The sequence below is a fragment of the Elgaria multicarinata genome, chromosome 14 (genome assembly GCF_023053635.1).
Source record: "Elgaria multicarinata webbii isolate HBS135686 ecotype San Diego chromosome 14, rElgMul1.1.pri, whole genome shotgun sequence".
Taxonomy (NCBI): domain Eukaryota; kingdom Metazoa; phylum Chordata; class Lepidosauria; order Squamata; family Anguidae; genus Elgaria; species Elgaria multicarinata.
The window spans coordinates 17,203,687-17,221,372 of NC_086184.1; the positions used below are offsets into that span (position 1 = coordinate 17,203,687).

Sequence of the window (17,686 nt, forward strand, 5' to 3'; positions counted from 1 at the left end):
CTTACCCGCCTCTCCACTTTGATCGAGGCAGGGAACAACAATAAACGATAAAATACATAAAACTGAATTAAAACATAATATACATTGTTAATAACATCCTAAAAAACATCCTAAAAACATCTTAAAATTCCTAATAATAATGTTGTTTTTTGCCTTGCATTAACTTTACGTGGTAGGTGCTCATGATTCTCACTTTACACATGAGGAACTTCAGGCCTGTCACTATTTCTATTTGTTTATAAATGAACTTTTAATTAGCACTAAAACAATTCTTCAGCTACATGTCATAAAAATGAAATAAAATATCCACCCAGTAGCACTTAAATGTAAGAGTGTTCTAGTACTATTTTGTTTTGTTTTTATAAATCCCCCACTGTTTTTCTGGTCACTTTAGCAGAAATTTTAGCAACATGTGATTCTCCCGCTTCCAATTAAAGCACTTTGGGTCTAAAACACGCATAGAAAATGTTTATTTTTTGAACATTGCTTACAGGCCATGACAGCAATTAGGCAGTGGTGCTTGAATAAGTAAGCCCCATAGTGCAAATTAAATTACTGGATGGGTGGGGGGGGAAATATGATTTCAAAAATGGCCTTTTTATCTCCTGTTTCCCATCCACATGCATCATGCGCATTAGTTGAAAACACACAGTGGGATGTGCAATACCCAAAGAAGTGTGGAAAGTCAATTACAATTCTACTCGTACTTTGGAAGTGTTATGCTTAGGTAGCATTCGGAACTGCTTATCTGGAAACGTTCCAGCAATACTGGCGTGTGGTCATCTGGTTGCATCCCACGTCTCCTCGGGGGTTCTGTGAACTTGGTTCTGTTCTTTCTTCAGGCATAATTGCTTTGAGCCAGAATTTTGAGCAGTCTGTCAAGAACCTCAGAAGCTTGAACCTTGCTAGGACCTCCTTGACTCAGAAAGGTACAGAAGAGTTGGCTGTTCATGACTGTGGGCTGGGTTGGTGCTGTTTTAGGCTGGCATTAGCTCAGCAGAGAGAATAGAATACAAATCTAAACCTCCTCCATCATTTGAATATATACAGCCTCCATCTGTTAAAATGTGCAGTATATTTTTGGTAAGATTATTATATATGATATCTTGCTGTGAGAAGGATTGCATTTATCAGCCTTCCTTCTATGTGCTGCCTCCATTAGGAGAGCCAGTAAGCCCATGTACACCATTTTCTGGGAAACCTGGGTGAGAGGATGCTGGTGCATTTGTGTCCTGCTTGTGGGTTCCTGGCCAACAGCTGGTTAAGAACATCAGAAGAGCTGTGCTGGATCAGACCAAGGGTCCATCTAGTCCAGCACTCTGTTCACACAGTGGCCAATCCGCTGTCGACCAGGGAACCACAATCACGACATGGTGCAACAGCAACCTCCCCCACCCCCATGTTCCCCAGCAACTAGTGTATACAGGCTTACTGCCTCTGAAATGGTTTAAGAAGTATCAAGAGATTAGTGTGACAAAGCATGTACACGTTAACTAGCAAATCTGGTAGTTGCACATAATCCAATGGTACCTATCTGGTTAGAAGAATGCCTGCCTGCTTTCTTGTTGCAGGTCAAGTTTTAGTACACTGGTTCATATTGAATTTTAACCAGCAACAATTCAAGCTAAGTAAGGCCAGTCCTACCCATGAAAGGTTTGGCCTTGCTACGTGTGTATGTGTGTGTGTGTTTATGTGTGTACATGTATTCTCTCTCTCTCTCTCTCTGGCCCCATTCAGAATACATCTTAAACCACAGCTTTAACCATGGTGGTTAAGCGAGAAAGGCTGTGTTCAGAAGACACTTTAAACCATGGCTTTAACCACAGTAAATAAGGCTTTCTGGCTTAACCACCATGGTTAAAGCCGTGGTTTAAGGTGTCTTCTGAATGGGGCCTCTCTCTCTCTCTCTCAGCAGTAACTTGCACTTGCATCCCTTTCACCTCCGTCTTCCCTTCCCTTCGTGATTTCTTTTTTCTGCCAGGAATGATGGCCCTTTGCCTACCTCTAGTTTCCAGTGGGCGATGCAGAACTTCTCTACGCCACCTGGACCTCTCAGGAAACCCAGGCTGCCTGGCTGCTGAAGGCACAACAACAGGCGTGAGTATGGACGACATCTGGGACCAGTCTAGTAAACCTATCCTGCCTCCTGTGCTCCTTAGAGTCAGACACAGCCAGGGAACCAGGTTTACCTCCTCAGCCCCAATGCTGCTATCCTGGAAAGATAGTATTTCCAGAGAAGACCCCAAATTCTCCACTGTCAGGAGCACTGTTCTCTGCTTTGCAGGGAGAGCTTTCTAGGCCTTTTGACTGTTTCACTCCCCAGAACTGTCCTTACTTTGTTGTCCGGCCTCCAAGATCTATATCTGCGAATTTTGGGTGTGCCAATCCAACAGCTTGAAGCTGGCCCGTTGCCCTGTGTGGGTGTCAGACAGTCCAAGGACTAACAATGCCATTGTCCAATGCAATTGTCCATTTTGCTTGTGGTCCAAGCAGCTACCCGCATGGAGCTAGGGCACTGCAGATGCTATTGGGCCTGTTCAGACAACGCACTAAGCCATGGTTAGGCCACTAACCCTTTTGCAGCAAGTGGCTAGTGAGAGTGTTTAAACCATGGTTATGTAGCCACTATGGTTAGGAATGGTTCACACAACGTACCAAGTCATGGTTCACATGACCCGCAAATCCATAATGCTTCACTCAAAATGCTTAATCATCATGGTTTAGCGTGTTGTCTGAACAGGGCCATTGACTCCCAATAGACTACCCTGACCTGGTCTATCTAAAGGCGCTCCTGCCCTGGAGTTCGTGGATCTCCAGATAGCATATCCATATATATTCAGAATATTGTGATCTGCCACATTCAAGCTTGAACTACTTCTGATGAGGCAAACACTGTGTTCCCAACATTTGTGCAGGGGCAGTGGGACATTTGCAAGGGGGAATTGATGGCTGGGATGCCAACTGGTTGGCAATGGTTCTTCGGGGGGTTTCTCAGCCCTGATATTGTCTAAGCAAAGATGCTATTGATTGAACCTGGAACCTTTCCCATGCAAAACGTTGATCTCGGTTCAGCTGTTTCTGGTTTTGAGCATCACCCATGATAAGGCTTAACCTCACAAGCCTAAATCCAGTTTCACTCATTCATTTTACAAAATGTTGTCCCAGTTTTCTTCCGTTAGGAAGTCAGAGTGAAATGCAAAAATTGTTGAAACAAGATGATGATGCAGCAAGCCCCCAGAACAAAACAGTCCCCTGTCACCAGCAGCAGAGAATTACCATCGTCACCCAAAGTCTTCTGGAAGAGCCAGATCTTCATGAGCTGTCAGAAGGCATAGAATGACACAAGCCTCCATAGGAAGGGTATTCCAAAGTGTCAGTGCCACAACCAAAAAGTCCCTGCTCGATATCCTGTCCTAACTCAGTGGGTGGGGGAACCTGCGGCAAAATCTCAGAATGGGGGTACATGGAAGGAAATACGTGGGACAAAGTAGTCCTTAACATGAATGGACAATTTGTTTTATATTACTTACAGGGTGTCATTGTTTGCAAGAGCGGCTGCTATTGGGTTTATTTTGGTTTTACATGGTAGTTTTAAATTTTTAAATCTTTATATTATGTTTTGATTTGCATCATTATTATTATTATTATTATTATTATTATTATTATTATTATTATTTCTTGCCCATCTCTTTTAATTGTGAACTGCCCAGAGAGCCTTGGCTATTGGGCAGTATATAAATGTACACAATTCTGCTATTGATTGAACTGAATTGATTTGCATGGATAGGAATTATGGCTGATAAGGATTTTTAATTAAGGTATTTTAGTCTTGATTTTAGCCATGATCAATTGTATGAATAGTATAACCCATATTGGAGTACTTGATGGCTTGTTTATGTAACATACGGATCAAGAGGTTGAAAAGGGCTTTTGTTCTACGCAACAAAGCCATGTTCAGTTCATGGGATGGAGATGATGAGTTTTGTAGCCCAAAACATCTGGACGGGAATGCTGCCTTAAGGCATTCCAACCCTTTAAGAATCAAGCCCAGAAGCAAATAGGTAATCGATGGAGGTCTAGAGTCCCAGGAAGCAATCTAGTTGTGGCACTTTGGATCTTCTGAAGCTTTAGGACACTTTTCATGGGCAGCTCCACGGAGAATGCGTTACATTGCTGCAGACCTTGCTGTCTCACAACATCAGCCTCTTCGCAGACCTCTCTTTCAACCAGCTGAAGCTCTGCCGTCTCTCTTCCAGGGTTTGCTTTCTTTCCTGAGTCAGCCAAATGCTTTGGGTCACCTTGATCTCTCTGGGACAGACTGTGCTTTGGACGTGGTGAGCGTTGGCAGCTGTTGCTACATGAGCCTGTCAAGTTGTTTCATTTTCTCTTGGAAATGAAGGCCCCCATGTTATTGGGCAGCAAGTCCTATGGAAAACACATGAAGCTACCTTACCCTGAGTCAAATCATGAGTCCATCTAACCCAATATGATCGAGTCTAGCCGGTAGCGGCTTTCCAAGGCCTCAGAATTGTTTTTCAGCCCCAGGATTGAACCTGAGATCTTCTCCTTGCAAAGCTGGTGTTCTGCTCTGGCTTTCGCAGAGTTCTCTGGCAGGAGACATCATCTCCTTCCCTGGGGCATGAATGACTTTGTAGGGACCATAGGACTAGAAGACTGGCAAGCTTGGAAGGTGGGCTTGGCGCCCTCCATGTGTATTGGACTACAATTCCCATCATTCTGATGATGATGGGAATTGTAATTCGACACAGCTGAAGGGCACCAGGATGGGGAAGCTTGAAATAGGTTGTGCCTTGAATACTGAGGTGAGAGGGTGTTCATGGCTGGGGATGGCTGCAGAGTTGTAGCTGCATGTAGGTAGGGGCCTGAGATCCAGAGATATTCCAGGCCTTTCCCCTGAATTTTCAGCTTTCATTTAAATTAAAGAACAAGCTGCTCTCCCTCTTATTTGTGGAGCTAGAAAGAAAAATGTTGAAGGGGAGATTTATACCCAGTTGCCCACTAAGGGGTAAAGCTTCTCCCACCTTCCAGTGTTCTGGTCAATGAGCATAAAGGCCCTGAGATACCTGGCAAGCGCTAGGCCCCAATTTGCAAATTTTATAAGATTAAAGTTTAATGCCATTCAGAAACGTTTAATCTGTTCAGATATGTTTATTTACCTGCAGTAATTTCTTGCCAATTGACACAACATTTCTGGGTACAAACCTGAGTAGCTAAGAAAGGGAGACAGGAGTATGTGTTGTCCACAGCATAGCCAGGAGAAGAGGTGCCTGCCCAATGGACATCTTCTTCCATATCTGGGCAGAGCAGCCTATGTGTTGTCTGGATTTGTTGTCCAACGGGTTCTTCCTCATTTGGAACGATTTTCTTCTTCTGTTACAGAATGACATTAGCCTGGGTTTTGTTTGTTTTGGGGGTTGGGAGAGGTTTTTTTTCTAGTTTTCCCACAATTACTTGTGTGACCATTTTCTCCTCTGTTCCCAGCTCTTCGATGCCTTGGCTAGTGGGTGCTGTGAGAACCTCGTCCATCTGAACCTATCCAAGAATGTTTACTCTCGCAAGTAAGAAATTCGGCATTTTCCCCTGCACTTTTCTGGCAGGCTACTAGGAGGAGAAGGACATGATGTGCACTGTGCAGCCTAGGACATAAATCGGTAGCGAGGATGAAATTGAGACATTCCACTTGTATTATTATTATTATTATTATTATTATTTCAAAAAGACTTTGTGGTTTGGGGCAAAAGCATGAAAATGCCTGTAAACGGTGCAGAAATTATAAAAGGACCTGCCCTGTCTCCTCCTTCACACATTATCCTCCACTGAGCCATCTTTTTACCTTGCTGCTGCTCCATGTTCCACCTATTCTGCACAGCAGTCCAAATAGCAATGAATCTGCATTTTCCTAGGGAACACAATATTGGATGATGACCGCTTGGGAAATATGATAGCCCCCAGAGCAGCCTTCCTCAACCTGGGGCGCTCCAGACGTGTTGGACTGCATCTCCCAGAATGCCCCAGCTGCTGGCTGGGGCATTCTGGGAGTTGTAGTCCAACACATCTGGAGCGCCCCAGGTTGAGGAAGGCTGCCCCAGAGCAATATTGCTAGTTGCTTCTTTGAATGAAATTGTACAGACTGTGGGAGGCAAGACCACATTTATCGTGCAGCGAGACTCTTAAGAACAGCAAGCGGTGTGGAAGCAGCTCTGGGCATGAGCCACCATTCCTTGGTCTGGAACCTTTGCTGCTTGTTGAAAGGCCTCCTTCGCTCTTAGGCAGCTAGCCCATTCTTTGGAGCAGTGACTTCAGAGGACCTCTTCTTTTTCCTCTTGCATGGTGTGGACTCTGCAGTCAGGACACAAGCATTATCCAATGGCTGCTCTGCAGCTGTTCCATTTTTATAACCATAAAATTTAGCATAGGGGCACACAGGCCCTGTTCGGACAACACGCTAAGCCATGATGGTTAAGCATTTTGAACTAACCATGATGGCTTAGTGTGTGGTGTGAATGGCATTTTTCCTAACCTTGGTGGTCACATAATCATGCTCCCTAACAACTTGCTGCAAAAGGGTTAGAGGCCCTAACAGTGGCTTAGCGTGTTGTCTGAACAGGCCCATTGAGTTAAGCTAGCCCACATTCCAGGCTAATTGAGCGCCAGCAAAATACAAATTCTGTGCCCAGAAAGCTCTGTTTCTGCGATCAAAATACACAATGCCAACCAGTTATTTTTAAGTTAGTTTCTGTGGAAATTGTTTATTGCATCACTTAATTTTTAACAGTATTTGACACTATTTGTAGGATCTGTGATATTTTGGGCTTTCGGTGTGTGACCAATATGTTGGTGGGTCGAGATTTATGGAGAAATACCTGTGAAGTTCTTTGATTCAGTGTATTTCTAGGTTAAAGAGATTTGTTTCCTGATTAGCTAGCCCGGAGTGTTAACTTTATTGGCTCTTCTTCTGCTGAAAGGATCCACATCGCTCCTGAGGGAAGCCTGAGTGCTGGTCTTGTATGGCAGGCCAGGGGCCAAATCTGATTCACCTCGGGTCCCGATCCAGCCCTCTAGGAGTCCTCAAATGCCCACACCCCTTAATTGCTATTCTCGCTCTGCCCTTTTGCTTTCATTCCTGCCCAGCCCTGGAATGCAGCCCCAACCCCTTTCCAAAATGAAATTCAGCCCTAAGGCTGGCAGGGGTTCTGCAACTCAGTTGTAGGCAATGACAGTCTCGTAACATGCTTATGACTTTGGCTTGATCCTCTAATCCTCTGCAGAATATTTTAACTGTTTTGTATTTTAATCTTGGGTTGTAACCTGTTATGAGACATGGTTAGATATGGTAAGCAGTCTATAAATCGTTTAAATAAATAAACCAGGTGTTTCTGAATCAAGGCTTAGGACCTAGATTGTTGTGGGGAGGGGGACGGATGGAGTGCAGTTTCCATGAAGTCCTTGGGGCTGCACAGCAGTCTTCATACCACTGGTGGCAGGCAGCCACGCATCTGCCTGGCTGTCCTATTCTAGCCTTCCAAGTCAGGCAGGGGAGCTGTCCAGCAGTAACCACAGTCAGAGGGGCCTAGGCAGGATCTACACTACTGCTTTAAAGCGCTTTATAACAGTTATAAAGCGCTTTAACTGCTTTAAAGCGCTATAAAACTGTTATGAAGCGCTTTAAAGCAGTAGTGTAGATCCGGCCCTAGTCTTGAGCCAGGAAAAGGAGCTATTCTCAAGAACACTAGGCAGCTAGGAGCAGGTCAATGGAGGCTATTTCCTCAGCTGCCAAGCAGCAACTGAGAAGTTTTGCACTTGTATTTTTTTGTTTTTAACGTTTACATTTTCCAAATAAACCCACCCACGCTCATACAACTATCAAAACCAATCAGCCGAGAGTTTAAGTGCTCAGCCTGACTGCACCACCTTTCCTGGTGTCCTTGTGGGATTCAGATCCTGGCCGTGCTTATATTTCATTTTTATTTTATTTAAAACATTTCTTGCCCGCCTTTCAGGGCAGAAGCCCTCACAAGGTGGCTTACAACAATAAAATACATATTAAAAAGCAATAAAAACATGATCACAATAAAATAACAATTAAAACAATCAAACCTACCCGAAAGCCAGCAGGAACAACAAGAACAGCAATAATCATGGGAAGGCCACAGTAAAATATAATGTTTTTAGGGCCTTCTTGAAAGCCTGCAAGGATGGTGCATGGTGGACTTCTGATGGGAGTTTGTTCCAGAGCTTTGGGGCCACCCCAGAGAAGCCCCTCTCTCATGTGGACACCTACCTAATTGCTCTCCCAGGTGGGCAAATAAGTAGGGGCTCTCTCTTATTGTCATGGTTCCTCCTCCCAAGTAGAAACCTTGCAAGCACTATGCTGTCAGGGCCTGGTTTCAGCCCCTGCCGTTTTTTTTGTTACTGAGGACACAGTGGCAACTGTGGAGGCTCCAGAGTCACAGGATGGATCCAGTCAATCCACACATTGGTCCCCTGATTATGCAGGTGCCCTTGATGGGATATTGTCTGAGGTGTGGTCATCCTCTGGCCATCCTCTCTCCCCCTGGTTCAGATTCATGCTGCAGGCCATGAAGGCCTCGTACGATCATAGGAAGCTGCCTTATACAGAGTCAGATCATTGGTCCATTTAACCTAGTATTGTCGACACTGACTGGCAGCGGCTCTCCAGGGTTTCAGGCAGGATTCTTTCCTAGCCCTACCTGGAGATGCTGGGAATTGAACCTGGGACCTTCTGCATGCCAAGCAGCTGCTCTACCACTGAGCCATGTCCTCATCCTCTAACTAAGAGATTTCATCTGATCCTGTTCCAGGAGTTTGCAGGTCCATGCCCCTGCCCACATTGCTTAGGAGCTACTTCTCTTTTCAGGAAGTACAGAGATGTCCCTCTTACGATCAGCAAATTCTTCAGAAAGGCCTCTGCCCTCCAACATGTTTCACTGGCTGGAATCAAGCTGCCAACTGAAGCTCTGAGGTGAGGAGTGGAGAAGTGGACTCCCATGGGGGAAGAGAAAGAGAGCTGTATGTGGCCTTGATTCACGTCCCCATCTCTGCCAGGGGCTGGTGTGGTCTTGTGAACATCACTGTTCCCCCACCCTCTTTTGTACATGAGCAATCTGTATCAAAGTCTTGCTTCAGGGATGGTTATAAATCAGGGGAAGGCAGTGTGGTGTCTGTGAGCACCGGTGTGCCCCGGTCACCTTTCTTTGATGCCCACCAAAGTGCCCTGCCCCCTCCCACACTTTTTAGTTAACACATTTTCTTAGCAGTGGGTGGAATTGATGAGAAATAAGGTTTCGTTGGTACTGAAAACTGGGTTCAGTGGAGTTATTTAGTGTGTTGGGGATCAGACCTCACTTTTGCTTTGTCCTCAGTCTTTTGGGCATGTTACTTATCTTTGAATTTGTATCCCACCTTTTTTTCCTCCAAGGAACCAAAGGTGGCATACATAATCCTCCTCCTCTCCATTTTATCCTCACAACAACAGCCCTGTGAGGTAGGCTGGGCTGATTGTCTGTGACTGGACCAAAGTCACCCAGTGGGTTTCCATGGCCAAGTGGAGACTAGAACCTGGATCTCCCAACTCCGTCCAACACTCTAGCCACTGCACCACACTGGCTGTGGCAGCCATTTTGTGCTTGGTGCCCAGGATAGTTCCTCAAATTGCCAAATATGCCCACGGCCCAAAAAGTGTGCCTACCCCCTGGTGTAACTCATGCATAACAAATTCATATGTGCAAATTAAGATGCTAATAGCAGTGATGACAAGGAAAGCAAGATTGCTACACATGAATGGAAAATTATCCTCAGCTAGCTCTTAGCTGGGTGGGCCAGGAGGAAAGAAGCATAGAGTTATGGCATTTTCAGTTACAGGATGTCGTGATAGTCACTGGATTAGATGGATTTAAAAGGGGTTTAGACAAATTCATGGAGGCAGCTACTATAGGACAAAATAGCTAAATGGACCCCCTAAGTTTGAAAAAGGTGGTGTGCCAGTGAATTGCCATTGCTGGGGGGCAACAGTGTAAGAAGACATGCCCTTTTGGGGGGGGGGGTTTCTCAGGAGGTATCGGTTGGCCAGAATACTAGGTGCACCCTTTGGTCTGATCTAGCAAGACAGTGCTTATGTTTTTAGGGTCTAAGGAAGTGAATTGATGAACTTTTAGGGAGGAAAGGCAGCATGGGGTTCAAATTTTTAGGACACGGGTATGGGCTGGGGGCTGGATGACCCACCTGACTCCTGTGTGATCCAGATGCTGTGCAAAAGCTTTCCCTTGCCAAGGGAAGTTTGCATGTAATGAAGCCTTCCTGGCCAAGGCATGGGGTAGAGGAACCCTTCTCCACCTGGCACCTCAGGCAGGGACCTGGTGTCTCCGCTGGGGACCCAGCTTTGGTGCATGCAGGCTTTTCCTTGCAGGGGAAATACTGGGCACTCTGAAGCCACCCCAACTGAGGCACAGAGTGAAAGAGCATTCCTCCATCCCATATCCCAGTCAGGACAACATGCCTGGCCCATGCCTTGCCCTATTGGGGAGGACATGCAGTGGATGAAGCAAACTGCTCTCCCGCCCAATTGGGAGGGTGAGCAGCACTCTGAGGAATGACTGCTGTTATCTCCTATCACTGTTTGGAGATAACAGAAGGGGTTCCTCGGTCTGCTAGATTCCAGAGGGTGGGAACTTTGAGAGAGAGCCTAACCTTCTATAGCCTGGATTTAGCCTGTGAGTGGGAGGTTCCCCCTCCCTGCTTGGAGAACGGGTCTTCACCCGTGGTACTTGACAACTGGGGCTGAAACGGCACTTCTTTCCTTTCTGGTTTGTTATAGAGCCTTATTTCAGGGTTTGGCATATAACACCCAATTGAGCGGCCTACACCTGGACCTCAGTAGCTGTGAGGTAAGAAGTGATTCCCCCCCCCCAAAAAAAAGTGTGTCTGATATATGTTACCAGAGAGCTTTCAAGACCTCGCAGATCAAGGTGCAGAAGATGCGTCTGAGCCCTAAGATAACTGCTCAGATGTTTTGATGAGAACGGGGCAAGCTGTCCTGTGAAAAGAGATGCTATTGAAAATATGGTACCTAATGGCAGTAAGAAAACCAGGGACATGAGATTCCTGTGTGCAGGTGGCATCTCTGCATAATAGAACCCAAGAATATCTTGCTAAAAAGTGTAAGCTTGTTGCATTAAAACAAAACAAAAAGGATGTTTACATAAGTATGCTGTAAGGTCAGAAATGTCTGCTTCCTGGAATGTTGGAGACCAGCACAGGCTGTAGCTACCGCAGAGGCTAGGATATGGCTTTTCTCATTTCTTGAATGTAGGATGTTGTAGATTTGGAAAAGGTGCCAAAGTGGCAAGCGAAATGATCAGGAGACTGGAGCACATTCCTCACGAGAAAAGGGTGCGGCATTTCGGTTCTTTTTGCTTAGAAAAAGGGGTGGCTGTGTAGGGATATGATAGGGTTTTATAGAATTACACGTGGTCTGTAGAGTGAGGAGAGAGAAGTCCCGATTCCTCTGCCCCACATTCTCGTTATACTATAAGTTGGGGTTATTCAATGAAACTGATTGGCTGAACATTTAGGACGGACAAAAGGAATTACTTCTTCATACCGCGCCAAATTAATATATGGAATTTGCTGGCTTTAAAAAAGGAATTCGGCAAATTCACGGAGGAGAAGGCTGTCAATGGCTACCAGACATGATGACTCTGTGCAGCATCCAGGTTTAGGGGCAGCAGCAGGAAGTAAGAACGGGGGGGGGGGGCGTTGCCTCCATGCCCTATTTGGGGGCTTCTTAGAGGCATCTTATTGGCCACTGTGGGAATCAGGGTACTGCACTCGATGGAACTTCAGTCTGATCCGGCAGAACTCTTCTTACGTTCGTCTAATAAAAGCCTTCCCTCTTCTGTTTTCATTACAAAGCTGAGATCGGCAGGTGCCCAGGTGATCCAAGATCTGGTTTTGGATGCCAGCTCAATCAGTGACTTGAATTTGTCTGACAATGGTAAGTCTATCAATTCCTTGTTGTGACAGTTCAAGGTGCCCTTGAGAGTGAGGGAGGCTATGTGCTCTCTAGTTCCCTTTGGCCTATCTAGCCATATCTGGATTGCAAGGTCTAATATTCAATTTGGCCTCAGACTAGGATCTATAGATATTCTTGGTTCAAACATTATGATAAACCAGGGTTTATTTAACCCATAGTTAGTTGCCTTAACTAGGGTTTGCCTGGCAGGTGATTGAATAAACCATGGTTTGTGTTCTCAGACCCTGGGTTGTTTGTTTACCTCCTCCTTCACCTGCTCCCTCCCTGTATCCCAAATGACTTTGTGGCAGTGTAGTACTGGCACGTAGAGTGTCTGGGTGTTTTTTTTTTAACCACTGCTTCTTGCCCACTGCTTCTATAGCCTGCTGAATCAACCCATAGAAAACCCATGGCTTTGGGGGTCACATAAAACAACAAGCCATGGTTTAAACAACCATGAGTTCACAGCCCAACAGCAAACCAGGGGGTTCTTTCTGGGTTGTTTGTGGTTAATAACCATGGTTTGCTAGTGTGGCCATGTTCACACTTCCCAACAACCCAAAATTCAACAACTCATGCTTTTTTTCTTGTAGAATGCTCAATAAGTGCTCAGCCAGTTGATAAGGTTTGATACATGCTTATACCTACCAAAAAGGCAAGCTAAGTAGGCCTTTGCTCATTTACTAGAACCTAAGTGCTGTTTGCAGTAAGCATTCGCAAGACCTACCTCCTTTCCGTATAGGCCATGATATTGCTTCTCATGTCTTGCAAAGTGCTTCTTTTGCTGGAAGGCTTTGTCTGTCCAGCACAACCACTCTTGAGTCACCCCTATCCTTCCCCGTGAGCAAGAGACCAGGCATATGCTGGTGGCTCCCACATCAGCTACTCTTTTCTGTAGGTTTTGATTCTGACATGGTGACACTGGTGTTGGCCATCAGTAGAAGCCGAACCCTCAAGCATATTGCACTAGGGAAGAACTTTAACATCCGGTCCAGGTAAGCACAAAGTTCTCAGTTGGCCTTTCAAAAAAAGGTTACATTGTAGTACCAGTATTTATATTTGAGTTGGTGTTGTTGACAATGTCGACATGGCCAGCCTGTGTGTTTGTTTATGTTTCTTTAATTATATTTTATATTTAATTATAGTTTATATTTCTTTAATCATATTTCTTTAATTAATTAAGCTATCCTGCTTTCCCATATCCAAAGACAAACCAAAAGTGGCCCCCAATTAAACAATAAAAACATCATTGAGTAACATGCATTACAAAATGTAAAAAAAATAAATACAGATTGAATGTGTAACAAAATGCAAAAAACACAGCAATAAAAATAACAGTAGGCATAGAAAACACAATTCCATAGCAGTAGCAAAGATCAATAGATCTCCATAACCAATATCACTATCAAACAAATAAACTGAGACTGCTGAGCCTTTTTTGTGACATTATACGAAGTTGTCACCACCACTGAAAAGGCCCTGCTCCTAGTGATCAGGATACCCACCAACTATCATTCTACAATGACCCCTGGAGCAAAGCCTCAGAGGTTGAATGGAGGATTCATGGAGGGCACATGTAGAAGAAAGCACTATGAATGGCCAAAGCTGTTTAGGGATTTAAAGGTCAAAACCAGCACCCAGAAACAAGCACCCAGTCAGTGCAGATCGCGTAAGACTGTGAGTCCTTCGTTCCAGTTGCCCAATCAACCATTCAACAGCCTCATTTTTCACCAGCTAAAGTTTCTTTATGAAGTGTTCTGTGTGTATCCAGTGAACCAATATGATGGAGCCAACAGGAGCCAACAAACCAACTATATGAATCCAGAATCAGGGTAGGAAAATTACAGTAGCGCCCTTTCTACTTTCCCTTAGGGAGACCCTGGATGATACGTTGCACCGGATTGTTCAGCTCACTCAGGATGACGACTGTGTAAGTATGGAGTTCGAGAAGGGCAGCTTCAACGCCCAGCAAATTTAAACAGCTTTGGTGTTGCTGTAAAATACTTGTTTCCATAGTCCAGTGATGCACCCGGCTCTGTGCCTAGTTTCCACTGGGTTTAGCCTGACCATGAATGGGATGGGGGACCCGGGGACCTGTTTACAGCCTCTGTGCCCATGGAATGATCTGTGTCGCAGCTGCAGCTGTGTGTGTCCGCATGGGCATGTGGATTCTGCAAAGGACCAAACTGGAAAGGCCCTTGGGAATCTCTGCGATGTTCTTCCCTGGTTTTATTTCAGTCTGTTGAATCCCTGTCGGTGGCAGAATCCCGCCTGAAACTGGGAACCAGCATTCTCCTAGACAGCTTGCGAAACAGCAGCAGCTGTCTTGTCACGCTGGACATCGGCGGCAATGCTATGGGAGACGTGGGCGCCAAGATACTGGCAAAAGCTTTGTCGGTGAATACAACACTCAGGTGCGTAGACCTAACTTATTTTAGGCCTGCACAGCTTGTAGAGGCCATACCTCAGGGGTGGAGCACATACTTTCCTTGCAGAAGGTTCCAGTAGACCAGGGATGGGGAACCCCAAGGGCCAAACTCAGTTAGAGAAGCTCTCGCGGGCCACATTCCAGTGGTGGATGGGGCAAAAGGCATCGTGGTGGGGGCAAAATACAAAAGATGCCAGCACATTTTACCTCAGAGCTCTCACTACCAGTAGTTAAGCCTTAGGAGAGGCATTTAGAATTGGGGGAAAACTACGCAAACATGGAGAAACTACCAAAGAATTAGGGGGGGGGGAGAGGGATGGGTTCAGGAGAAGGAGGCGTGGCTACCTGGGGAACCCCAGAGGGCTGGTTTGGGATGCAAGGTGGGATGGATTTTGCCCCCAGGCCGGAGGTTCTGCACCCCTGTACTAAACCCTGGATTAACACGATGCACACAAGCAGGAAGGAGCCACGGAGCTCTTTAGGCTTGCACACTCCCCCCTCCTCTCATCTTAGTATGTGGCTGGGAGGATTTCAGAAGCTTTTACTTTCGTTTTTAGTTAACCATAGTTTGACATTTCACCTAGCATGACAAAGCGCACTTAGCAGTAACTGTGGTTAATTTCAAACAAGTCAACTTTAAATCATGGTTTCTGAAGCTGGCTTGTTGAAACTAAGCATAGTTAGTGTTAACCATGAGCCATTTCAGACGACACAGGCAGCCATGGTTAACTAAAAGGGGAAGAGAAAGCATGTGAACAACTCCACTGAGCTGTATGAGAGGAGAACAGGAAAGGGAGGCGTGTGTAAGTCTGAGGCTTGCTCTGGCTCCTTTCTGCTTGTACACGTTGTACTAAACCATGGCTTAGCGTGAGGTGTGAATGCAGCCTTTTTTCATTTTGAATACTTCATATGTCACAGAGAAAAATTAGACGTTCTGAGGGAAATGTGGGGTTTCCTACTATCTCTTTCCTCCATAGCATTGATCGGAGGGATGGCGGGTGGTGGTGGTGTATTTGCAGGGTAGAATCAGTGAGAAGGAGGGTGTGCTTGCTAATACCTTCATCCCAAGTACCTGTTTCCCTCGAATTATCCCCTACAGCGCTAAGCTGGTGTTGTTGTTGTTGTTGCTAAATCACACCCCAGGCAGCAGTGCTCCTAAGGTCCTTTGCAAAGGGTTTAAGGGGGGAAATGTAAAAAAATCATTAAAAATCAACGGATAACCCAATCTGATTCAAATTTGGTATGCTTAAAGCTCTCCTTAATATCTATTACTGTGCCAATTTTGATGTCTTTATCTTTAAAGCTTACACAGATGAAAGCATTTATTTAATTTTTCTTTAAACATATCAAATCCTGCTCCTGCGCCCCAGTGGCTGCTTGGAAAACCACAAATGATTAGCTTGAAAACTTGTAGCAAAATAGGGTGGGTCTTTTCCCTTTATAGCACAATTAAAGCAGGATGCATGGGAGTACTTCACAGTCAAAGCAGATTATAAACTGGAAAACTTCAGAGTACTTCACAATAAAATCAGATTATAAGCTGGAAAACTTCGGAGTCCTTTGCACGCAATCCGCAGTGGTTACACAGTATAACTCTGGTGTGATAAAGCTCTAAACCTCCCTTATAAATTTCCCTATCCCTGCATTACCTCAGCCGATATGGGGTTCGGACCATATATTTGCCGAGATGTCACCTAGTTCGGCTCATGGGATTCAGCTTCTCTTAGTGCATAACTTTGGTTACCTTGACATAAAAGGTTTTGTGGTGTGTGTTTTTTAAGCTTTGTTGTGTGTGTGTTTTAAATCGATTTCTAAAACTTCTTTGTAATTTAAAGGTACATAGACCTTAAATAAAAAAGCAAAGAGCATAGATTATTCACATAATTGGTTATCGCCTGTATATCAGAACCTGACACTTTTGATTGAGGTGTTTTCCCTCTTCATCTACTCTTAGGACGCTAATTTGGGATAGGAACAACACGACGTTGAGTGGATTCCTTGACATTACTCGTGCTTTGGAAAGGTGGGTACCTCAGAAATGGCTCAAAACTGAACGGGGGGCCATGGATTATCACCCTGCAAATTGTATAAACCATGTCCTCTGCTGGAACTTGGAATCACTTGTCCCATGCACCAATGTTATCCCCATATCTGCTCAGGCAACACTATTTATTTATTTATTTATACCGCCCAATAGCCGAAGCTCTCTGGGCGGTTCACAAAAATTAAAACCACAATAAAACACCCAACAGGTTAAAACACAATTACGAAATACAGTATAAAAAGCACAACCAGGATAAAACCACACAGCAAAGTTGATATAAGGTTAAAATACAGAGTTAAAACAGTAAAATTTAAATTTAAGTTAAAATTAAGTGTTAAAATACTGAGTGAATAAAAAGGTCTTCAGCTGGCGACGAAAGGAGTACAGTGTAGGCGCCAGGCGGACTTCTCTGGGGAGCTCATTCCACAACCGGGGTGCCACAGCGGAGAAGGCCCTGCTCCTAGTAGCCACCTGCCTCACTTCCTTTGGCAGGGGCTCACGGAGAAGGACCCCTGAAGATGATCTTAAGGTCCGGGCAGGTACATATGGGAGGAGGCGTTCCTTCAGATAACCTGGCCCCAAACCGTTTAGGGCTTTTACAAGACCTGATAATGTCACCCGCAAGATATAGGCTTCATTCAACTGCTCATCTTCCAATGCGTGCTGCATGCTGCCACCTGCCAGCAGTGCCCTTTTGCATCCTACATAGGACAGGGATAGTCTCTACACAAAAGAATGATGTGGACAAATCATCAGAAAGGGCAATGTTCAATGGAACCCCAGAACATTTCAGCCTCCCAGGACACTCTTGTCAGTGACCTTAGAGTAGCCATTCCTGAACAGTCAAAGGAGATGAACATTACAACTTATCAAGTTGTATGGGACAAGAACACATACGTTTTCATGTGGATTCATCTCAGGAAGTCACTGCAGCCCAGGGCCATCTAACACAAGCAATGCCTATTTCCCAGGAATTTCACCCTCAAGATGATGCCTTTGCCCATGAACGACGTAGCCCGGGCTTGCCGAAGCCATCCAGAGAAAATGGAGGAAGTCGTGCACAAGGTACAAAAAACGGGGAAGGAGAGAATTTAAATAGGGAAGCAGTCTTGCTTAGCCCTGGGCCCCAGTTCGAACACCAGGGTGCATTCACACATTCATA

General features: G+C 45.2%; 1 protein-coding gene across 1 annotated transcript in view; it reads left to right on the forward strand.

Moving 5' to 3' along the window:
- Window positions 1-17,686, forward strand: part of CARMIL2 (capping protein regulator and myosin 1 linker 2) — an 81,240-nt gene that overhangs the window by 28,311 nt on the left and 35,243 nt on the right. Inside the window, exons 13-24 of the mRNA XM_063141434.1 lie at window positions 843-929; window positions 1,982-2,097; window positions 4,257-4,334; window positions 5,503-5,579; window positions 8,900-9,004; window positions 10,856-10,925; window positions 11,953-12,034; window positions 12,951-13,047; window positions 13,925-13,982; window positions 14,291-14,466; window positions 16,435-16,503; window positions 17,496-17,589. Of these exons, the coding sequence (XP_062997504.1) occupies window positions 843-929; window positions 1,982-2,097; window positions 4,257-4,334; window positions 5,503-5,579; window positions 8,900-9,004; window positions 10,856-10,925; window positions 11,953-12,034; window positions 12,951-13,047; window positions 13,925-13,982; window positions 14,291-14,466; window positions 16,435-16,503; window positions 17,496-17,589 (1,109 nt within the window). The remainder of the gene's footprint in view (window positions 1-842; window positions 930-1,981; window positions 2,098-4,256; window positions 4,335-5,502; window positions 5,580-8,899; window positions 9,005-10,855; window positions 10,926-11,952; window positions 12,035-12,950; window positions 13,048-13,924; window positions 13,983-14,290; window positions 14,467-16,434; window positions 16,504-17,495; window positions 17,590-17,686) is intronic.